The following is a 24,046-nucleotide window of genomic DNA, read 5'->3' as shown; positions in this document are numbered from 1 at the left end:
GATATGAAAAATAGCATAACACGGAACCTTTACTATCAGCGGCGTCCTCAGCTCAATTCCAGTCTAACTTGACTTTGTGACGGTTCGACTCTCTCAGGCCACCGACTCTGGGAAGCCGAGGCTCACGTCGTCGTCCTTTGTCTTTCTGAGGGTCATCGGGAACAGCCAGTACAAGCCTTCGGTCTCCCCGCTGGAGATCTTCATCGTCATGGCCACAGACACTTTCCCCGGCGGCCCTATCGGCCGCATTTATGCGACGGACCGCGACCCCAACGACGTGCTGTCCTTCACGCAGCGGCTTCAGCCGAAGAACATGTTCAAGATAAACAGACAGGACGGCAGCATCGTGGCCCTGCCGGGCCTGGAACCAGGCAGGTAGGCACCACCACGCCAGGGCTGGCGACCAAACTTCCATACATTTGTTACACAGACTGAAATGCTCCAATCCGATTGAATATGGAAAAAAATGAATCATCTTTCGGTGCCAAATTACGTTATCCAGGAAAGTAAATCTCAGTGCATTCCAGCTAATAATAATTTGGCGTGAGCCAATAATGCAATTGGCTTGATGTGAACTAAAGACACTCGTAAACTTTTGTTTACGTTAGAGTGGAAATTAGAGTCATATGCCAAAGAAGTCTAAAGTGGCTCCACTTCATTAAGGTGGTTCAAAATAAAGCAAAATGCAACATTTGTGCCAAGGATGGAGTAGCAAAAGACAGGAACAACAAACTGGAATTGAAGGAAAAACTCTGATTTGAATCACCAGTAAAATGTAAAATAAAGGTTTTGTGCTGTAATGGAAATATGTTTTTGTTGCTGCTCAAATAGGATTTTTAAAACATCTGGAAAAAACAAAAAAAGTATCATTCTGTAAGTATCCAAATTGGCGTTGTATCAAAAAAAAAAAATTACATGCTACCCAGCTGTAACACACACACACACACACACACACACACACACACACACACACACACACACACACACACACACACAGTGACCGTCTCTCCTCCGTCAGATACCAGATGAACGCCACAGTCAGCGACGGCCGTTTCGCCGTCATCGCTGACGTGTCGGTGCAGGTGGAGCAGGTGACGGACGTGCTGCTGCGGAGCACCATGACACTACGCTTCAGCTCGCTGTCCCTGGAGGACCTGCTGGGCCGCTACCTCAACCAAATCAAGCTGATGCTGCGGGGACTGGCCGGCTGGAAGTGGTCCCCGGGGCAGCAGGACCCCCTGCACATACTCACCCTCAGGCCAGTGACGGGGACGTCTGGCGTGGACCTGCTGCTGGCTATGGAGCGGCCGGAGACGCAGGTCGGCGCGGGGCGCGGCGGGTTCTACTCCCAGCAGGAGTTGTCGGCAAAGCTGGAGGAGGCGGCCACTAGGGGGCAGATCCGAGGCATCCTGGCCGGGGCGGTGGCGGTCAGCGGCGCGTGTTCCGGGGAGCTGGAGTGCGGGGACAGGATGGTGTGTGAGCAGATGCTGGTCATGGAGGCCGGCTCGGCCGTCACCTACAGCACGGAGAGGGTCAGCCTGGTGTCGCCCAGGTTCAGCACCACTGAGACCTGCACCTGTCCAGGTGAGCGGTGGGCAAATGTTGGGGTCAGTACTGTCAATGCCGACTTGCAGGAGTCTCTGACCAGTAGAATATGTGAAAACTTCAAAGGTTTGAGTGAAAGAGAATTTCTTTTTAAAAATTTCTTCATCAATTAAACACACATGCCGTTATGTGAGGTGGGGGCAGTGAGGAGGCAGGACCCAGAATGCAGACAACGCCGATTTGCAAAAAAGAAAAACTATTTATTTTAAATAATAAACAGAGCCAACAAAGGGCGTCCTTAAAGGGGGAAAATAAAACAAAACCCAAAACGGGAGACTTGACAGGAGAAAACAGATAAGGCAGTACAAAAGAAACAAATGGGGGAAAAACAGACCTGAGGCTACCAAGGGAAGCCAAACAAGAAAGAATAACAATGATCCGACCAAGACAAAGGGAGAAAAGGACTATTTATACAAGAGGGCAGAGGAACACAGGTGAGAACAATCAAGGGCAGCGCTGACAACGAGACGCAGGTGGAACAAATCAGGGAACAGGAAGCAAAATTCAACCCATTTACAACAGCAAAACATATTTCAAAATTAAACAGGAAATACAAAGACATGACACAGAACCTTGCATATGCAGATTTATTTAAACAATAAACAATAAACAATAATGATAAACAATAAACTGAAAATATCCAAGTAAATATAAAATAATAAAAACAAAACAAACTTGTGTTACTCCCTGTGTCCACCACTAGGGGGAACTTGTCCCACTCCTGTGGAGCTGTGTGAAGGACAGTCCTGCCCAGGGGACATGCAGTGTGTCCGTTCTGGTCCTGCAGCGCCATCTGTCTGCCAGTGTCTGCCTGAGCGACTAAATGACTGTGCAGGTACTATTTTTCTCCCCTTTCTTGTGCTTCAGCATTGGAAGTTTTGTTGCCTGGATGACCACGTTAGACTTTTATTTTTGTATTAAAATAATAACAATAACAATGATAATATTAATAGTAATGATGATGATGATGATGATGATGAAGACGATAATGATGATCCACCTCCTCTAATCCTGATCCTGCATCACCTTTCCTCTGTGAATGTGCAGGCCAGACCTCCTTAAGTTTCTCTGGGAACAGTTATATTAAATACAGAGTGACCGACAGTGGCCAGAGTGGGGAGATGAGGCTCAGCCTGAGGATCAGGACCCTCCAGAGGAGAGGCGTCATCATGTACACGCGCGTCAACCCTTGCACCATGCTCAAGGTGAACCTGTGCACAACGTGGGCTGTGAGCAATGCAAAACGACACCAAATTTGAAACTTTTTCTCTGCCCTCAGATCGAAGGCGGTCGACTCTGGTTCCAGCTGGACTGCGACAACACCCTGGGCATTATGGGAATCTCTGGCAGGCCCATAAATGACGGCCTCTGGCACGCTGTGGCCTTGGAGCTGACCAGGAACTACACCCTCCTGTCGCTGGATGACAGCTACGTGGAGCGGCGCCGAGCAGCCCGGGCCCCCGTGCGCCTCTGGCCCTTGGCCCCGGACTCCTCGTTTTTTTTCGGCGCCCAAGTGAGGCCGCCAAACGTGCAAGGCGAGAGGCCGAGTGCGGGGCCCGGGAGAAACCAGGCGGTTCCGGCCGTGGGAGAGCGCGCAGTGCGGGTCCCGCCAAGAGCCCAGGACGGTTTCCAGGGCTGTCTGGGCTCGCTGATGCTGAACGGTAACGAGCTTCCACTCCAGAACAAGAGGAGCCGTCACGCCGAGATCGCCGGCCTGAGTGAAGTCAAGCTGGGCTGCGTCCTTTACCCAGACCCGTGTGTCAGTCAGCCCTGCCTCAACGGAGCCATCTGCAGCAGCCTGCCCTCTGGAGGTCTGTGTGGATGGCAGCGCCAGTATGTGTGTGCCTGAGTGTGTGTGTGATCCTTTTGCGTCCTAACAAATTTCACAATAAGATGTCAAATTAAGCAAAATGTTGTAAAAGCATGACTGCCAATGTATGCATTTTTTGTGCATTAATTAGAGGCAAAGGTCCTCTGGCTGCGCTTCAATTAAGGGTCCCCATATTCAAACCTTTTTTTCACTCTAAATATGTGAGTTTTGCTGTCAATACACGTTGTAATCCTTGGCCTCTTTTTTTTCTTGCTCCGCCTTTCAGAAATCAGCCTTTTGTGATGTCACTAAAGGCACTGATGCTTCTTCATAGGACTCATCACAGGAAAAATCAAACGAAGCCTCGTGGCACCTTTTCAGGGTTCATCTGATCACGTGACGCCACAACATAAGCCGCCGTGAACTCAATTTCACTGACCGCAGAATTTTTTCAAACGACCAATTTCTCTCTCCCTCCAACAGGCTTTGTGTGCAGTTGCATCGCCGGCTTCACTGGGGGGCGCTGTGAAATTGAACTGACATCCTGCATGCCCAATCCGTGCCAGAGCGGCGGGGACTGCACGCCCGTAGGCAGCGCCTTCCTCTGTAGCTGTCCTGCAGGACTCGGGGGACTTATGTAAGACACCATAGCCAGCAGTACTACACACACTCACAGTCACACATACGTGGGCACACGCACACTTTTAAGTCTCGTTTGTCATTATTAAAAAGAAAACAAGAAAAAGGAAATGAAATTCAGCTTTGACGCACGGCCTGGCCTCCCTGACACACTGTGTACACAAGTGAGGGTTGGGTTGGAGGTGATTTAAACACATTAGCATCCCCCCGCCCCCTCGCGCACGTTCAGTGAGAGAGTGTGAGAGAGAGAGAGAGAGAGAGAGAGAGAGAGAGAGAGAGAGAGAGAATTAGCGGCCTCGCCGCAGTTGTTATTGTATGGAATGAATAAGTGTTCCTAATTTAATTCGGCATAATTTGGGTTGAAAAGCCCATAATCGCTCTCCGGCTCTCCCCTTAATTACAGCCCATTAATTGCCTTTGAAATCACCTCGTCGCACGCGCGTCTGTTCATGGGAGCCGCCACAAGAGAGCAGCTTCTGCCCAGAGGAGGAGAAGGCTCGAGTTTCCTGACTGAGACGCTGTACTTCTGAAGTAAAGTTGGATGAATTGTTTTGTTTTTTGCTCTTTGCTCGTGCTATATTTCACACGTACACGACCCACCAGACGTTTTGAGCTGTTTTTTTTTGTTTATTGTTTTTTGCTTTCAGGAGAATTTTGAAAACGCACTCTAACCTTTAACAGCTGAACTTCTGAACACACAATGTTCAACTTTTCATTGTTTCGTGCTCGATCGAACACTGAAAGTTCTTCCGGTTTGTATGTAAACACTCCTCCTCATCAAATCCTGACATCAAGAGGCCAAGATTACGGCAACACAACTATGAAGTAGAAACATTACAATTGAACGATCCCACTTTCAGGATTTCACATATCATTGTGGCATGACATTTTCACATTTTCCACAACTTTGACCCAAAAGTCAAATATACGTTTTTCAACTGCATCCCTAAGTGTCTCCTCCTCCTCCTCCGATGATGATGATGATGATGATGATGATGATGATGATGATGATGATGATTGAATGATAAAACAGAATCAAATTATTCACATTTAGAATAAACAAGAGTCTTTGAGTGGCTGCAGCAGAACACTGGACCTTTAAATGCTCAATGACCAATACAAATACAACAAACCTAAAAGATTCTTAATATTAACAGTGAGATGATGAGGTACTTACAGGGTAAGGTAGCGAGGCCGTGTTGAGTCAACTCTGGACATTTAGTGAATCCCTGCAGAAATAATAAATAGTTACACAATGAAGCCTCTCGCAAAACTCAGAAAAAAAAAGATTTTTTTTCTTTTTTTCCGCCTCCCTCAGACCTTTGTATTGTGTTGTGAAAAACCCATCAAGAGGAAAATAATTGAAAAGAGAAATACAACTTCTTCCCCCCCGCCCCCTCTATCTCGCTCACAGCAGGGGGCCGAGTTTTGAAATTTCAAGCTAAAACGAGCATGTATGTGTCTGGTGAAGGAAAAAAATGGGTTTGTGATGTTGTGTTCTAATTTATGTCTCTATCCCCTCTCTCCGTGTGTGTGTGCACGCACGCGTTTGCGTCTCCTAAATCGCCATGTAAATGAAAGAGGGTGGCTGAAGATAATCCCCTGATTTAGCAGAAGAAAAAGGGCCAAATTGAGAAGACGATCTCCAAAGTGTTTATTTTCCTTCCGCCCTCCTTCAAACTCAGCCGCTGTCAGGCCTGCTTCATCTTTGGCTCCTCTCCATTTCGCTTTGATGCAGATCAACGCCATCACAACCACGAATAGCAATTTATTGTTTTGTTTTTTTCGTTTTGGCCTGTGCCTTCGCAGATGTGACGAGGATGTGAACGAGTGCGAGCAGCGCGGCTGTGGGGACGGCGGCGAGTGCGTCAACACGTTGGGCTCCTTCTACTGTAACTGCTCCGGGGGCTACGATGGGCAGTTCTGTGACGAGCGGACATCCGATGACGGCGACGACGACGGCGACGACGACGACGACGACGCTCAGGTAGAATGGAAACCAGCTTTTGACACAAGTATGAGCTGAAATGCATTCACCTTTTCTGTTTGGGGTCGGGGTTCTGTTTTTTTGCACAGTCAGCTCACTCCTAATGGGACCTGGCACACTCAGTGAAGCTGTTAGGAATTTTGAGTGCACACAGGCCTTCCGGGGAGGTTTATTCACCTTTTTTCCATTTCCTCTGCAGTAGAATGAATAAAAGTGCAGTAATGGCTAAATCCCAGTTTCCATTTGAAGTTGTCACGGTCTTGACTTTTGCCGCGCACCATATAGTATCTCCTCGAGCCCCCACAAACCCGACTAATGTGGAGCGAACAAAGGTAGGTCTAATTCCTCATTAGCAAGCAAATGGGCTTGACGGAGCCCACTGTGCTGCTTTTGCAATCAATAGAGCGACCTGGTAGCTTTGTTCCGAGGATATTTTTGATTGTCTGTGTCTGGAAGTAAAGCCGAGTAAAGATTTTCTTTCGTTTGCTCCCTCAAAATCACTTGAAGGTCTCATGACTGTCAGGGCTGGACAAAGACTGAACCCAAATGCACGACTCGAAAACCAAAGTTCAGAAAACAAAAAAAAAAAAATTCTTACGAGGAAAAACTACTAAAACAAACTAACTAGCGAAAGTACAAACAAAAAACTCTTTGAAGAGGAAAAACATGAACAAAAAGTCATCAGCAAAAATGACTCCAAAGAGGAAATAATTCAACAAACTATCAACCAAAAACTTGGCTAGACAAAACAAAGATCCAAGACAAAGATTTACCATGACGTGACTTTGAAGGTGCTGGCTCTCTGCTATACAAACAAGACGAAGCGGCACAAGACAAAGGAAGACACAGACTATATACACAAGGTACAGGTGAACACAATCAGGGCAGGGAAGAAAAGAACCACACATGGTGGGAAACACTCAAAGGAAGAGCAAGCCGGCTGACACATGAGGGAACATTGTTTCAAAATAAAACAGGAAGTCGCAAAACAATAAACAGAAACTAAACTAACACACAGAACATGACACTTGGAACAATACACGACACATGGCATTTACATGTGTCTGCAGCCTGTCAGCAACTCCCCATGAAAGTTTCCAACTTTTGCTTCAACTTGCTTAACTTTCAAGTGCGCTCTAAAAAAAAATGCAAGGTCTGGAAATGAGCCCTTGGTGACTCTGCTCGAGGGAAAGTGTTAAGTTTGGCAGGAAGGCAAAACATTTTTTTTTCAGGTGGCTGCAAACTGAATATAGATGGATAGATAGATAGATAGATAGATGGATAGATAGATAGATAGATGTCATGATGTTTCCATAGCTACCAAGCTACCAGCATCATAAAATATTTCAAATCCATTTTCTAGTATAAAGAAAGGTCATGCGTATGACCTTTCTTTATATTATATGTCATGCATATGATACTGGGAAGTATAAAAACACTGGAACAGTTATTATTCGCTGTGGACTACGTTGCCGTCTCCTCCTTGCAGCAGCCCCCATATTTATATTAATTTTCCTAACAGGCTACTCTTGACCTTTCCGACATGGCACTGACATTGATGTACGATCCGGCGGCCAATTAGGGACCTATCTCGCTAAATTTATGCATCAACTACACACGGCGACGACGATTCGGTTTGAAAGCAATCTGTGCTGATACGGTCGGCCGAGCGTGTAGTCGGGAGACACAAATATAAGACTGCTCTGTGTTTCAACCCGAGGATAATAGGGGTCGAAAATATCTCTCGGTGATCTCCTCAACATGAGCGCTGATGCTACCAGACAAACAGAGCATGCAAACACAAACATGAGGCATGTGATGAGAGCAGCTCTGAATGAAGAGGTACCAGAGAATGTCTACTCAAACATACAACACTTCTAAAGAGGGTACAAAGCGAGTCAAAAGACAAAAAAAAGAGTAAATCTGAGCCAAATACCTTTTATTAATAACTTTTATTAATAACTTTTATTCGGGACTGAGCCACAGCGAAGGCCTGCTCTCATTAATTTTTGAAATTACATCTGTCCTACTGCCAATTTTTATTCATTGCCGTCTATTAAGCTGTGATCCTATTTCATCTTGTGTTTTTTTTTTTCTCTCTCTCGTGGTTAATGTTATCCTCATATATGAAGTACATCCTGTATGAGTCATCACCTCATATAGCACCGGCTCCTTCTGTAGACAGGCCTGTCAGGACTCCCAAACACACCACAGCATCTTTTGTGCCAACACAAACCAAACCTACACAATGTAATTAACACAAACTACACAAATGATTTGCTAATACTAATGTGCCGCAAGCATTTTACCCCTTCAAGAAAACCAGCCTGTGTTGTTGGAGTGTGCACATACTGTAGCATCTTTTTCTGTGTGTCTTCTCAGGCTGAGCCGCTGTCCTACATTGGACCGGGAGAGATCATCGGCATCGGAGTCCTCGTCTTCGTCATCATTTTCCTCCTCGTACTATTCATCGCATTCAGGAAGAAAATTAAGTTCCGGAAGGAGTCGGACCCCGGCCCGGGCACCCAGCCCGTGATGGGCGTGTCGTCCATCTCCACGGAGACCAGCTACATGCTGCACAAGACCGGCATGGGCGCCGAGGGCATCGAGTTCAAGGCCGTGCGCGTGTCGGGTTTGCCAGCCATGACCGGCGCCTATGGAGAGGTGGGAGGCGGCGCTGGAGGCCCACCCCAGGTCATGGTGCGTCCCACCGCCCACTCCCCTCTGCCGGGAGGACTCATTAGCCAGGGCCTGAGGGGTGGAGACGGCGACAAGACCGCAGTCGGCGAAGGCAGCCAGGTAGGCCAACAAAAAAGAGAGCGAAATGGAAACTTTTCAAAATTTGAATAATTTTTTTTGTTCCTGTGCCAGAATCGCCTGAGAGGACTGGCAGGAGTTGTCACTCTGCTGTTTTTATATTCACAGGAAATAATAAGACTGGGCTGTTTTGATAATGAAAAAAATCTATCAACCTTTTCATAATGTATTCAACCAATATAAGAGAATGAAAAAAATGAATAAAGAACCTAACCTCTCAGGCCTCATGGCTGTTGTCATGATATTGATGTTTCTATCAGCAGTTCTCCTCTTTTTTTTGATGCTGTGTTTTATGTGATAGTTTCTTCTTCTGTTTCATTTTGAGCTTCTGTCGCCTCTTTGAAAAATCAAATGGCAAAGGTATTTTTTTTGGAAACAGGGTTTACACCTCTGTAAAAATGTGTTTCTGTTGCAGGGAGTGATGGGCTAGGTGTAAAAAAAAAAGAAATACGGGTCAAACAATTTTTCAGTAGTATTCCCAAGGCGAGCTCTGAACGGGGGTAAGGCACCGCGTGATAAACTCAGGTGATTTGAAAAGTTGACTATTTTTTATTTTTTTTTATTTTTTTTTAATTTAGAGCCGCAATATGAAAAATTTGTTTACTCTCTGGAGCCATTCAGGAGAAACTGATGAAAGAGTCGCAAGCAAGTTTATGAGTTTTCATTCCCCTCAAAATGCTTATTTGAGTTCTAACATATAAGAGCATAAAACCAAAAACAACATGGTTTATGTGACCATTCTCCCGTTTCAATTCTTCTCTCAAGTGGATCATATCTGATCTGTAAAATGACTATGAACAATAATAACAACGATAAATTAAAAATTCCTTCCATTGGGCCTGTAGCCTAATTAGCAGATCTGCATTCAGACAAACTGCAACATGAAATGCAAAATGTCCAAAACCTGGTTTGCTTCCATTGTTTGGTTCTTGGCCTATTTCTTTTTCTAGGTTGGTGGCCACATCACACTTCCGGATGCAAGTTGTTTTAGGTCCTGAGAATGGAACCTGCAACCCTCTAGCTGTGAGGCGCTATCCCCTGCACCACCACGTCGCCCGGCAGCAGTGCCAGTAGTGTGAACCAGCCTCGGACTCTCCCTGCTCGCCTCCGTGGTAACTTCAGCTGCTCTGTGTTCGTCTTCACAGTTCAGCAGCTTCCTGTCCGACGTGTCCACCATCCGAGGCGTGGCCAACAGGAGGGGCATCGCCGTGTGCAGCGTGGCGCCAAACCTCCCCACCGCCTCGTCCTGCCGCCCGGAGCACAGCCCCGCCCACAAGGTATCCTGGGAGGGCACGGAGAGCCGGGAGGAGAGCTCGGAGAGGGGCAGGGAGGAGCGGGAGGAGGAGTGGGGCCAGAGAGCCTTCGAGCTGGAGAGGATACAGAGAGACAGCAGTCCGCAGGGTAAGGTGCCTGGGCACGCACACACACACACACACACACACACACACACACACACACACACACACACACACACACACACACACGCATATACACACGCACACTCACGCACGCACACCTCTGTGGTTATTCTGTTGCACCATCATCATCATCACCATCATCACTATCATCGTCATCATCATCATCGTCATCATCATCACTATCATCACTATCATCATCGTCATCATCATTATCATCATCATTATCAATATCATTATCGTCATCACCACCACCACCACACCATGATCATTATCACTGTCACCATCATCGTCATCATCATCATCATCATCATCATCATCATCACGATCATCATCATCATCATCATCATCATCATCGTCAACACCACGATCATCATCACATCATGATCATCACATCATCATAATTATTATCATCACCATCATTATCATCACCATCACCATCATCATCATCGTCATCATCATCATTATTATCACCATGATCATGATCATCACCATCATCATCATCATCATCATCATTATCATCATCATGACCATCATCATCATCGTCATCACCAACATCATCATCATCATCATCACCACGCCCCAGCTGAGGGAGTTTAACTTGCAGTTATCTGAGCCTTTTGATCGCACACATCAAAGAAAATGGCCCAGAGTAAGCAAGAGTGCTTCCCAAGTCATTTTTTTTAACCTCGCTTATCATTTCACATAGGGTTTTTTTTCTACCTGCTTTCTACCTCAGAGAGCCAAACGATAGCACTGCAAACATCTGCCAGATTGCCAGCGATCGCCTCGTATCAGGATGACTCTCAGCATCTCCCGTGCACTTGAGTGCGAACGGTCAGGGTAATCAGCCAGAAGTGATGTCCTCAGTTCTTGGCCTAGTGTAGCAGTTCAAAAAAGGAAAGAAAAGAAAAGAAAAAGACACGGACAAAATACTGAAACAAAGACCATTTACTTTTTGCTCAAACTTTTGCAAACTTTTTTTTGCCTTTGCCAAAGTTTGCTTTGTGCGTCATTTGTCGATTGAGAGGCCTGCAACAACCTAGAGGGGGTGGGGTGTGTGTGTGTGTGTTGGGGGGGGGGGGGGGGGGGGTGAGTCAGTCGGATATTTCTCTGTCTGCAGCTCCCAGTTTCTTGTTTTTGTCAATGGACAAGAGGAAAAAAAAAAATCACGCCGCACCTCAGCGCTAATCCAGACGTCACCGAATTCGATTCCCTGTCCAGCCTGTTGTTTGAATAATAGAGCCTGCAGTGGGAACTTCCTGCCTCTTAATTATTGATTCCTTCCTGTTGAAATGGGAAGTGGCTTATTTTCTTCGTCTTTCGTCCCTGTTGGGCACCAGCACGCGTGCACATGCAATTACACACACACACACACACACACACACACACACACACACACACACACACACACACACACGCACGCGCGCACACACACACACACACACACACACACACACACACACCAGAAAACAGGGAAATTGTGCGTCCCCGGGGGTCGCTGTTACATAACTATCCATTAATTAATGAGGAAGATTACACCGGGCTCATTGTCTCATCTCACTGCCTGAAAGATTCCGCCGCTCAGGTTCTGTTTAATTGGATGGAATAAAAGTATTCATTTAGATCAAGACTAATGAGAAACATTCCAGCGGGGGAACACAAGCGCCTGCCGAATAAACATTTCTCGGGGTGAGCGTGTCAGCGTGTTTTTGCAGAGAACTGTAGTCTTTATTAAAAGGTTTGCGTCACAATTTTGTGACTTTGATAAATGGCACCGCGCTGAAGCTTTTTGCCCAAGCGGGCACAAACTGCGGGGTTAAGACTGAACCCCCAGTTATTTATTATTACAGTAAAGTTTTTCAATTATAACATCGATGCAGAGTGCTGTGATTCAAAAAAACAAAACAAAAAAACAAAAAAACAAAGAGAAAAAGGGCAAAAGCAGCCAAGCAAGATTATCTGCTTATGAATCAATAGTAAATTTAGCTTTATTAAAAACTTATTGACTCCGTTTTGATATGACTATTCAAATATATCTTGACTGCCAGAAAATTACTTCTAAAGATTTTTTTAAATTAATGACTGTTGAAGTAGAAAGTGTTGGAATTTGGGGCGGTAAAAAAAACTATGGTGCCAAGACGAGAGTTTGGGTTTGGCTGAGTGCTCGCAGGGTTGGATTAGAGGAGGGAGGGAGGGAGTAGGAGGGAGGAGGGGGAGTAGGTGACAGAGGGAAGGAGGGAGGGAGGAGGGGTGGGGTCCCCAACCTCGGGCACGGCTGCCAACGTGCGCACGTGTCAGGCTCACCGCCGGTGCAAAAGAAAAACAAATGAGCGGCCCGTGTGCGTCACAGTGGAAAATGAATGGATGAGTAAAAATAGAGAGGCAAATAAAGCAGGAGGGAGGAAAACAAAAAGGTGCCGTGTATTGAAGAGTCTGCCTTCAGCCGTGTGCCCAATTCGACCCGAGGTTGCGGCGCTGCCTCTCTTATTTAGTTTGATTGATGGCGCTGCCTTGCTGCTCACATTCCCAAAGGAGCATTTCACTTGTTCAGTACTCATTGGACCAAGACCACCTTGCTCAGGCTCAGAAAGCACAAGCTGATGTCCAGACATTGCAGGTCCTCGTGGACGTAAAAAAAAAACAAAAAAACGAAAAAAAAAAAAAACAACAAAGCAAAACCCCAAAACAAAACAAAAAAACTAGTTTTGGTTGAAAGATGTGCCAAGGCCTGCCAGGCTCGCTTTCACAATATCCAGAGAAAAGAGCTGTTTTTTTTTCTCTTTTTTTAAAGAGACAGGAGAATGCTAAAGGATTTGGCAGGCTGAGCTGAACACATGCTGCAAACAGCGAGGAGAAGAGAAGCAGCATAACAAAACATCTTAGAATAATAAGGCACACTCGGAACTCGACTGCTGCGCCGTCCAACTTCTGCTCAGCTTCAATGGGACAAATTCTACCATCCCACAATATGAGTAACAGAATGAGCTGCCTGACGATGGGAAGGCATTCATGCTTAATTTCGCTGATGTATTGACCTTCAGTTTGCTTAAAGGAAATCCTACTTTATGAGGCCTGCACCCATCTAACAGACTGCACTTTTGGTTTCCAGTGGATCAAAACACCATCAAAACTTTTGTATAAAAAACAAAACAAAAAAAAACAGGAAGTTGCTATTCGCTTTAAAAACAATTAAGCAACTGAGTACATCTTGTATCCTTGCAATGCAGCAGGCTTGCTTTAAGGCAGCAAGTCTAGCGCGCCTATCTCGCCAGGATGAAGAATTTCAGCTGATCTCGGTGTTTAGTTCCTGATCAGCATTCTGCCTTGCAGAAACTGGCTGCTAAAAGCTGCTGCTGCTGAAAACAACAGAGGAAGTCCGATTCAGAAAAACAACAAGAAAAACGAAGAAGAAGAAGAAGAAGAAGAAGAAGAAGAAGAAGAAGAAGAAGAAGAAGAAGTGACTCCTGAAAAAGCTGATGCTAAAGAGTTTAGCATTGATGCTAATCAGAACTGGATTTTTTCATTAAAAAGAGAACAAAGAGAGGCGCTGAGCTTTTCTCGGGGGGGGGAAACCATCTCCCCCCAACTGGCTCTGATAGAAGTTTGCGCATTGCAGCTCTCCACCTCCAGCGTTGCCCTTCATGCCAACACAAAACCTCGAGCCACCGCTAAATGCCTCACACCACCGGCAGTAAGTGAACGTGAAAGACAACTTTTTTTTTTTTCCCCACTGCAACATTTTGAGTTTATTTTCAAGGAGGCACCCCTTCCTCACTTTTTCCATGGGCAACTTTCCAAATGTATGTGTGAAATAAACTCATTCATTATTTAACGTGAATGCAGAATCTTCGCCACTCGCATCAGGTTTGATGCCTTCGCTGTGTGGGGCGGGGATAAAATAAAAGGATTTGATTGGCTACTTTTCCCCTCCGCTGTTTTCTACATTCACGTCCTTCAGCGGCGTAAAACGACAAAACTCTTGGCAAGACAACTTTTAACCTCGTCAGGAGTGTTTGCAGCTTTTATTTTTCAAAGCTGCTTCATACTTCAAGAATAATTTCTCACCCTGTATTAACGATAGCGTGAATCCATTCCACGGCTTTGCTCGCCCGCATCTCTTCAATGATACAAACTCTTGTGCGAAACCAGGTCTTTTATCTTCCGCACCTGCTGTCGGCTCATCAGATGCTCTTTCAGGCAGCCAATCGTAGCAGCTTCAGCACGCGGCCAGCAAAGTGAAAAAGTGAAACGGCTGCAAACGGCTGTTTATTTGAACCGCTGCCTTCCTGGACACCCAGCCGGGGGCAAACCAGAGAGTCTCTTCTGCTTCCCCCACGGTGTTAACTCTCATCAGACTTTCACGCCCAGACGGAAGGTGAGCGGCGGAACTGGGACTGCTGCAGTGTAAGCACTTTGGACTGTATTTTTCTCCCCCCAGTGCGCCTGCTGTCACGAGAAGTTTGTGCGTTCCGCTCCGCCGTGGTCCCCTCGCCACCTGCTCGCCGCTCCTTCACATGGCACTAAAGCAGCAGTCCTGCAGCGGCGCCGGGACATTCAGGGGATTTGGATAAAACGCTCCACTACAAAATATTTATTCCGCCTTTGGGAATGGGGCAAAATTCATTTTCAGCAAGCTGCAACTCTTAAATTGTCTTGAGGTGTGAATACTTTATGCGTGTGACGGGTTCCCCCTTTTGCTTGGCTTCATCCAGAATGGAAAAAAATGGATGGACGGATATTGAAAGATTGGCTCTGACAGTCTGTCTCTATTAAAAAAAAATAATATTAAAACTGAAATGCCAACAATTTATACTGAACCAGTGTGAGCCTCTGCAGTCGTTTCTCCTCTCGATACCGCAGCTGTTTTAATACGCGAGGAAATCCACGGCCCTCGTTAAATACAGAAAGTGTGTTTGAGTGCCAAATCCAGTGTCTACCCACTTGATTTTGCTAATGCACACAGCGTAATCCTGACATTACCTCGGAGTCATGCCAGGACGGAACTCTTTACAGCAAGGATAAACAGAGTGAACGATTACTGAGTTTCTGTCTTCCTTTCATGGACGTCTCCGCGACTGCAGTTTGAAAAACTGCTGCAATAAACGCAGGAAAATCTACTATAGTGTGACGTTGTCCTGAACGAATTGTTCAAAATTTGAAAATGACTTGTGAGTCCTCATCCTTATCAACTCGCACACTGACACATCGCCTGGCTAATGCAAGCAAGCTCACCTTAGCACCACTAGCTGCGTTTCCATTACCCCTAGAATTGCGAAAAATGTAAACATTGCAACAAAAAACGCCTGCATTTTGAAAAACCTCTCAAATATCGCTAAAAGTTTTTTACGCTCTCATGAGGTGGTTTTTCAGACGTATCGAGGGATATCGCAAAAGTGTAATGGAAACACTTTTTTTTTTCGCATTTACGCATCACCGATGTGACGTATGGGGTCACGTGACCAGTTAAATTCAAGTAAAAATGGCACGATACGTTTGGATGGAGGAGGAGACGGATTAATTGTTACATGGAATCAAAGAGAAAAATATAACATTCTTGACAGCAAACAAACGTAAACAAACAAACAAACAAACAAACAAACGCAAACGTAATTCTCGTAAATCTCGCAGGACAACATTTAATGAGAATTGCGTCCCGCAAGACGACGTTTTACGAGAATTATGACTTATGTGCTTCAAACCGTTCAATGGAAACACAAATCACAATTGTACTTTGTGGAAATGTGGAAATATCACTTTTGTTCACTGTTGCGAACACCTGTAATGGAAACGGAGATACTGTCAGCACAGCAGTGCTCGTGGCAGTTTGACAATTGTTGATCTTTCACAGTGAAACCGATCATTTTACCCTTTCAGTTTTCACATCAGTAGTTTTTAGTTTTAGTGGTTTCGTAGATGAATCGGTGAGGTAAGCGCATATGGATTTCTACACGCTTTGACCGATAGAATCCCTCCGGTGAGTGACTCATGCAGATGAAGTCAGCAAAAAGAATTGAGTGTCCCGTCACTAATGCGGCGGTGCCGGTCAGTGAAAACACCTCTGATTTTTAACCGAGGGCACAACGGCAGTGACATTTCACATTGACTGGAGTGGTCGCACACAAGCTATTTGCGTCCACTGATGATGCATTTCCTGCTACAAAAAACAGCGAGAGAAGAGAAGAGGGGATGGGGGGGAAGGGATGGATGGGCGGTCTTAGGAAACACACAGCCCCACAACCTCACATCGTTCTATTGGCTTTCTTTTGTTGAACAAGCTCGTTAAAGCGATCCGAACCCTCGGTGATTACAGCAGCTGCCCGACTCGTCTGCCAATCGCTGGCCTTGTAAACACCGCCGTTGCTGCAGTCAAACGGGCGCCACTTTGTCCCTTGGTCGGACTCCAGCCGTGTTAATTGCTGACCGGGCCTGGTGGAAATCGGCATCAGTTATCGGTTCTTTTTTTTTTTTTTTTATCGGGCACCTCCTTCGTTATTAAAACTAAAGAAATAATTGGCAGAGTAGCCGGGGGGACGGAATCAGGTTTTTATTTCTATGAAATACTGTGCAGCTTTGCCCAAATTAGTGAGAAGTCTGTTGTTTATGTTGAAACACTATCATTATTATCACTACTGTTGTTGATTATTGTAAGAGAGTACGAGAAGAATAAATGAAAAACATTTAATTTCCTTATTTTTGTTCACACTTTTACAAGAGTGAGTAAATTTAAATAAATCTTTTTTTTTTCAAAAACAAGACAACTCACAACCCTTCTGAGTGCCAATGTTGAGCTATTACAATCCTTTACAATGACAGTCAGTAGAAGTAACATCATCTTACTCAGTCCTGCCCCAGGAAAATTGGTAAATATTCACAAATGATTTTTGTTCTCAATCAAAAATAACTCAAAGCAATATTTTTGTTTGTTCATTTCATTGTTGTTGTTTTTTTTTTGTTGCAGCAGCAGCATTTGATACATAAGTGTTGCAGGAGCCACTTCTCACTTTGGCTCATCTCGAGATATTTTGCACTCAAACTGGCCCAGAATCAATCAGCAGCTCAACTAAATGCACATTTAGCAATCAAGCTGAACCAAAATAGGTGGTGTGTGGTGGGCTTAGCCCATGGAGGCGGCTCGCTGCCTCTCGAGACAATTCCTCCAAACGGGACGACAAAGAGGTTAAGATGTGCATATGTTCCTCTGTGTGTGTGTCTGTGTGTGTGTGTGTGTGTGTGTGTGTCTGTGTGTGTACCAGGTGTGGCGGAGGTGGCTGACGAGATGACGTGTCTCTCGGACTCGACTTCTGAGGAGCGCTCGCTCAGCTCCTTCACCTCTGAGTCCTTTGATGACAACGGTAAGTCTCTCACCACTCCAAACAGGGCATAGTCTTTGCATTTTCTGGAGAGAGAGAGAGAGAGAGAGAGAGAGAAACTAAATTAGCACAGAAGGCCTTGAAGAGTTACTCAAAAGAAAAACAAAATCGATTTTCAGTGTTTGGTATTCAAGAGTCACCGGGGGGTAGAGGGGAGTGGAGGGGGTAAGAAGGAGGGCAGAGGGCCATTGAAGATTAACTTCCCTGAATGTAGCAGGGGTCCACTTTGGGCTTTTACTACAGGACATTAACATAGTGAAAGGCAGCACTGTGGAGGGCCATAGCAGTGACACACTGCCATGAAAGGCACTTTGATGCAACCACATCTTTCCATAAAAACGCATAAAAAAAAATAGCTAAATGCACAGTTCTTCAGTTGCATGGAGGGTAAAAAAAACAAAGAAAAACAAAACAAAAAAAAAACTTAAATGTAGTTATTTACTTTCTTGAAAAACTATTGAGTTTATTTTCCCTGCACAACTCGATTCCATGAACCCTTTACCTGAATTCTTTGGACTTTTCCCCCCCGAGATGACTCAATAACTTCGATCTTTCATCTACTAAGTATAAGAGATTGGAAGCTTCATGATGCATGTGTGTGTGTGTGTGTGTGTGTGTGTGTGTTTGTGTAACACATAAAGAAGCAGTGGTGATACTTTGTTTTTCTGTCTCATTATTGCCATGAACAGAATGTTTTGCTCCCTTATAGGACAACACAAGCACACAAGACACACAAGACACACACACCGCTCAAGCCAGTCACACCCATCACGTGTAACCATACTCCATACATTGGTGCCCTGCTATTGAAATCTGTCCTCTTTTTCTCTTGTCTTCTCTTGTCTTCTCTTCTCTTCTCTTCTCTTCTCTTCTCTTCTCCAGCCTCCATAGTGACGGTCATACGTCTGGTCAATGACGTGGTGGATGACATTGAAAGTGAAGGTATGAAAGAAACGTCCTATGACTGCCTCTGTTGTTTCTTCCAACGTGAAGTTTGTTCAAAAACCGGAATGTGACCCTTGCATTTCATTTAAAACGTCTGACTTAAATTTCTGACATTTCTGTCGTTTTTTCACTGGAGCTGCGTTTTAATTGTTCTCTCTGTTCTTCTTCTTCTTCTTCTTCTTCTTCTTCTTCTTCTTGTGTTGTTTTTTCTCGCCCCTGCTCTGACTTTCCCTCTCTCTCTCTCTCTCTCTCTCTCTCTTTGAAGTGTCGAACATGGACAAAGAGCGGCGGCACAGTCCTGGTGAGTGAGTTGCAAAAGGGAAGTGAAAAACATCTTATTAACTCGCTGTCCCCTCGGTTTCATTTCTCAGGCTCCAGAAAGACGCACAACCTTTTGTGTTGTCCGTATTGCGTTCTCTGGAAACTTCTATCATGGCCTCGCTCGTGCAACACCAATTCCTGCCCCAGTCTGCTCGTTTTGGTAGATCTCATTATTTACTGCGAGCAGGACTTTGACTGTTTGTGCAGACTCATTACAGTCTCATTATGTTTCCTAATGAAACCTGAAACTAACCACCATCAAAGGCGGCAGCGTTCAGGTAGTGGGCACATCCATCTTTTTGGTTTCAGTCTAAAAAGGGAGTAAATTAGTATTTTTTGCAACAGTTTGCTGAATGTAAATATCTGAAGGTCGACACACACAAAAAAATTGTTTGCACCCTTACGAGTCAATTAACCTTTCCTAAATTATCTGGATTCATCCCACATACTCGAGTGTCTGTCATCATCACATCAAGGTGGACCAATCACATTTGTCAGGTAGCAACAGCTCCAGGCTTCCGCCTATCCCGCCTCTCTATCTATAGTGGGTGCGGATTGGCTATTAAAACCGCAGAACATTTGGACCGACTACAAAATAAGTTCCTGTTAGAGGTTTGCAAAATGAGGGAAATGAAGGGCGATTCAACCGCTGAATGAGCTCGTTATCATCAATCATCCGTTCGAAACGCGTGACAGACTGGAAACCTGAACGTCATTCGCCCAAACAAACCATCTTTTCTGGATTTCCTGTGTTTCAGTGCTTTTAAAATCCCCCAAAACATACTCTCACACCTTTCTTGGCCCAAACTGTTGTTTCCAAACTTGAACTGCGTTGGCTCCTGCGTTTGTGACGTTCCAACACTCGCTGGTTTATTTCCCCGTTTGGCCACAACCTTGCTTTCATAAGGAGCCGTGTTTTTCATAAAAAGTACCAACATTAGTACAAAATACGAGGGCTTGTTTGGTGCCATTGTGAGCAAAGCAATTATTGGACCCATATTTCCTCAGTCACATTCACTTCAAAGATCGTGGGCTCTTGGAACTTCTGGAGGGGGACAAAAATTGCCTGTTTCTTCTTGTGTTAATTTGTTTTGACACTGCCAAGCAAAAGCCCATCAGACATAAATAATAATTATTAAAAAAAAAAATGCATACATAATTCTGCCGAATCAGCAGACAAGCTAATTAGCTCATAGTTGTGCAGTCTGTTTGTTTGCCGCGGCGTTATAATTTTCTTGGGCCACGGAGCATTTTAATATCAAGTCCCTCTAAGACGCTTTTGCGGCCGCTGTCTGTGCCAGCCGGGAGCGTAAGAAGCTTTATTTCAGAACGGGCAGAATTAGATGATGGATGAAATTACTCTAAAGTCTTTTTCCTGTGACTCATGGGACTCTGTGCCCCCGTTGATCCAGCGCGTGCAACAATAATAGATTTCACACATTGCGCCGGCGTCCTCAGAGCCGAGTGGGAGAAAAAAAACGACCCAAAAACAAGGCGTAAAACAGAGATTGTAGAGATAAGAGAAATCCATTCATGATGTGAGGGCTATTTTATCAGGGGGAACTTCAAAGTTGCTCTCTGCAAGCTGAAGTGCGCCCGTGTTTATTTGTTTTTTCCCTCGCCTGTTATCGGCGCCGAGTGGCCGCTCTGAAACAGCCGCTCTCGCCAACCGCGTCGCAAATTTTGCGGCGGCGTTTGCCTGTTTTTTCCGTGAGAGGGCCGTTTCATCATCAAAGGCTCCCTGTCCCACGAGATATTTGTTTTTGTTTCGCGCTCCGGCTCGCCACCTGCGGAGCCAAGATTTGATTTGCGTCGCGACTTCATCAAAGAGCGCTGACGCCGATCGTGAAGCCGTTTATCTGTGAATCCTCCAGCCAACAGCCGAGACAATACAGTGGCGCAACGCTTGTATCCCCGCAACCACCACCGCATTTTTGTGGTGTTTTTTTTTTTTTTTCTTCTGTTTGTCGTCTCACCAGAGCAGCGGGTGCCTTTGTCTGATGCGGCGCCGCATCATCAGGCCCCCACTAATGAAAGTGCTCAGCCTCCAACACGGAGCGTGACCCCTCTGCGCCCCACCTCATTTCATCAACACAATATTTTCCCACTCACAGCTCATTAACCCCGCCATGAATTATGCAACCTGTATCCCGTAGCTTGTCGGAAGTCGTGTAATAGCGACGCAGTGCGTCGGTCCATTTAGCCGCAGCGGTGGGAATTTCGTTGGCGGGAACCGCGGAGCAGCAGCGAGGAGTTCTTATGGGAGAAACAGCGGTACGGCCCCCCCCGCCCCCCGGACGCGGAAGCCGGGACGCCCGCGGCGACGCTTGCCAGCGGGAGGTGTGGTGGGGGTGGAGATGTGCATGCAAAAATGTGCACACTGTCGAAATACAGGATGCTTAAGGAACGGAGAAGCAGAAGCCAGGGACCAAATTGTGTGTGTGTGTGTGTGTGTGTGTGTGTGTGTGTGTGTGTGTGTGTGTGTGTGTGTGTGAGTGAGTGAGTGTCAGCGGAGGAGGCCAGCAAAGTATTAGACACACAAATGAATCATTAATCTCTGTTTTAATAAGCATTAACTAGGCCTGAGTAGTCTTGTTGGAGCTGTTGCATAAAGCAATATCAGGCCGGCCGGTTGTGGTCCTGGCCTGCAGTCTGCTCTTCATCTTGATGTTCACTGTAGCAGAGCTCTCTCTCTGTCTCTCCCTCTCTCCCACACCGCCTCTTTCTGATGACGTTGCTCACACATAGCCAAAAAGAATGATCGTCAGATATTTATTTATTAGTTGTTTTCAGTGCCAGCAGAATATCTTTATTCCGAGGCACTCGAATCCTATAAACCCGACGTCTCCTGTGACCGATGCGGTACCTGGAGGTGGGCGTGGAGATTTGCAGCTATACCATCTGCAGCGATGAGAGCCGTTCTGAGCGTCTTTCAGATCCGTCAAAAACCCCACGACCCACCCGAACACACCCCAGCAAACACAGACACACACACACAAACAACAAACAAACATAAACTCATTGGCTGGCGTCGCCTGAGTCACCCTTGGGAGATCAGACCGCCGTGATACTGTTTCAGGAGGGGGGAGACTTATTGACGTGACACCTCTCCCAGCCTCCATCCTATTAGATGGATAATCTCATTCCTTTGCTCGCGCCTCGCAGCTGAGGATGGATGTTCGCAACGTAGCGCACACATTCGCGATTTGGCAGCAGCAGTCTGTCCAGGGAATAAAGCCCGGGGCTGCGAACACACTGAGTTAACTCAGACGCCTCGCTTAACTCTGTTAAGTAGGTCATCTCTCCCTTTGTTGTCAGATTAAAATCGCACCGGCGGCCGCTTAAAGCGCTCGGAAATGTAAAGATTTACTCTTCCACGTTTGCTCTCCCTGTCTCCCCTCTTGGCAGCCTTCCGCTGGGAATCTCCCGGTCAGACCTCCAGCTGGCTGTCGCCGTCCCGCCTGTGTCCGCCGGAGCTGGGCTCCCAGTACGACCTGGGCGACCTGCAGCAGAACATCAGGCGGGGGGGCAGCAGGCGCTCCCTCCAGCTGGACTACAGGATGGCGGGCGGCGGCGGCGGCGACGACGGGGTCCAGGACGGCGGGCAGGAGGTGGGCGAGAGGAGGACCTTCCAGTGGGAGCGGAACCAGTCGGGCAAGTGGGAGCGGAAGTGCACGCTGGCCGGGCAGGGGCCGTACGACGGGGAGGTGGGCAGCAGGGGGCGCCGGCCTCTGGCGGGGGCCCGCGGCAGCAGCTGCGAGGACGTCTCCTCGCCCGTCTACGAGGAGTACCGCGAGTCGTCCCGGTCAGAAGAGGACACGGAGAGCCTGTACGACACCCTGCCCCCCACCCGGCCGGCCTACGAGGGCTACCCCCCCGGACCCCCGGGGGTCCACCTGCACCCGGCGCAGCTGCTGCCGCCTCTCCGGGCGTGGGACTTACAGACGGGCGAGTGGAGGGGCTCGCAGGAGGACGGCGAGGGGCTGGGCTCTGGCGGCGGCGGCGGCGGCGGCAGTGCGGCGGGCTCCGGGGACGAGCTGGAGCGGCTGCTGAACCTGGTGTCGCTCCGAGCGCGCAGGGCCACCAGGATCAACACGGCGGCGGCCAGACCGGAGCCGGCTGCCACCGACTGGGACGGATTTAATTAAAGCACACGGGAGTGTTTAAAGAGAGAAGAATTAATATTCACTTTAAACACAGTCACAGAGGCAGTGACCCTCTCTGATTATACTTGACACTCATAACAGTAGCCCCCCCCCGCCACCCCCCCTCCATCTCCCCCACCTGGGCTCACCAGATGGAGGTAATTAAAGGACCAGTGTGTACAATTTGGCCTGATGTAAGATTTTAATATTGGTAAAAGCTTAATATACTGCCCGTAAATATATCAATAAAAGTGTATACTCACAGTACAATAAAGGGCAACCATAGAATGGTTCTTATTGATATGAGAATATAGACAAGGGTCTTGCTCTCGCGTCTTCAAATAAACCAGTGAAGAAGAAGGTGGACGAGGTATCCAGGTTTATGTACGCTCGGGTGAGGGAGGGTGAGCGAATGATGGCTGCAATCTAAAATCTGACCACTAGATGGCGGAATTTTACACACTGTACCTCTCAGTGAGACTATTACCTTACGTACCTTCATTTATCAAGCTTCAAGCCGCCGTACGCAAGCGCTGACCAACCACCGACAGCGCTGGCTTGTCTGCAGCACAGAGCAAGGGGAGAAAATGTATTTGTGTGTGTTGTGTGTATGTGTGTGTATGTGTGTATGGATGCCTTCACCCATGCGCCGCATGAGAGTTCGCCGAGATTGGCTGAGAATCAATGCTATTACATTTATTATTTATGGAACCGCTGGAGCGCAGCGTTTTTTTCACATCGGAATGTGAACGGAGGCCCCGGCTGGCTGACTGACTGGTTGGCTGACTGACTGGCTGACTGGCTGGCTGGTTGGCTGACTGACTGGCTGGCTGACTGACTGGCTGGCTGGTTGACTGACTGGCTGGCTGGCTGGCTGGTTGGCTGGTTGACTGGCTGACTGGCTGGCTGGTTGGCTGACTGACTGGCTGGTTGACTGAGTGACTGGCTGGCTGGCTGGCTGGCTGGCTGGCTGACTGACTGGCTGGTTG

At 46.8% G+C, this 24,046-nt stretch overlaps 1 protein-coding gene and 1 long non-coding RNA gene across 2 annotated transcripts in view; one reads left to right on the top strand and one right to left on the bottom strand.

The window, feature by feature from the left end:
* fat3b (FAT atypical cadherin 3b) overlaps positions 1 to 23,779 on the top strand; it is a 71,588-nt gene extending 47,809 nt beyond the window's left edge. Inside the window, exons 40-52 of the mRNA XM_076031676.1 lie at positions 98 to 375; positions 1,019 to 1,584; positions 2,309 to 2,440; positions 2,653 to 2,810; positions 2,885 to 3,416; positions 3,899 to 4,052; positions 5,864 to 6,041; positions 8,424 to 8,840; positions 10,004 to 10,259; positions 17,530 to 17,628; positions 18,529 to 18,588; positions 18,857 to 18,892; positions 22,321 to 23,779. Coding sequence (XP_075887791.1) covers positions 98 to 375; positions 1,019 to 1,584; positions 2,309 to 2,440; positions 2,653 to 2,810; positions 2,885 to 3,416; positions 3,899 to 4,052; positions 5,864 to 6,041; positions 8,424 to 8,840; positions 10,004 to 10,259; positions 17,530 to 17,628; positions 18,529 to 18,588; positions 18,857 to 18,892; positions 22,321 to 23,060 — 3,606 coding nt within the window. The 3' untranslated portion in view covers positions 23,061 to 23,779. The remainder of the gene's footprint in view (positions 1 to 97; positions 376 to 1,018; positions 1,585 to 2,308; positions 2,441 to 2,652; positions 2,811 to 2,884; positions 3,417 to 3,898; positions 4,053 to 5,863; positions 6,042 to 8,423; positions 8,841 to 10,003; positions 10,260 to 17,529; positions 17,629 to 18,528; positions 18,589 to 18,856; positions 18,893 to 22,320) is intronic.
* LOC142891819 (uncharacterized) overlaps positions 16,071 to 24,046 on the bottom strand; it is an 84,803-nt gene continuing 76,827 nt past the window's right edge. The window contains exon 4 of the long non-coding RNA XR_012927329.1: positions 16,071 to 17,672. This is a non-coding gene — a long non-coding RNA (uncharacterized LOC142891819). The remainder of the gene's footprint in view (positions 17,673 to 24,046) is intronic.

The sequence above is a fragment of the Nelusetta ayraudi genome, unplaced genomic scaffold (genome assembly GCF_046127955.1).
Source record: "Nelusetta ayraudi isolate G7.1 ecotype Tasmania unplaced genomic scaffold, CSIRO-AGI_Nayr_v1 ptg000033l, whole genome shotgun sequence".
Taxonomy (NCBI): Eukaryota; Metazoa; Chordata; class Actinopteri; order Tetraodontiformes; family Monacanthidae; genus Nelusetta; species Nelusetta ayraudi.
Note: the sequence above shows the minus strand (reverse complement) of the source record. Positions and strands in the feature narration are given on the sequence as shown.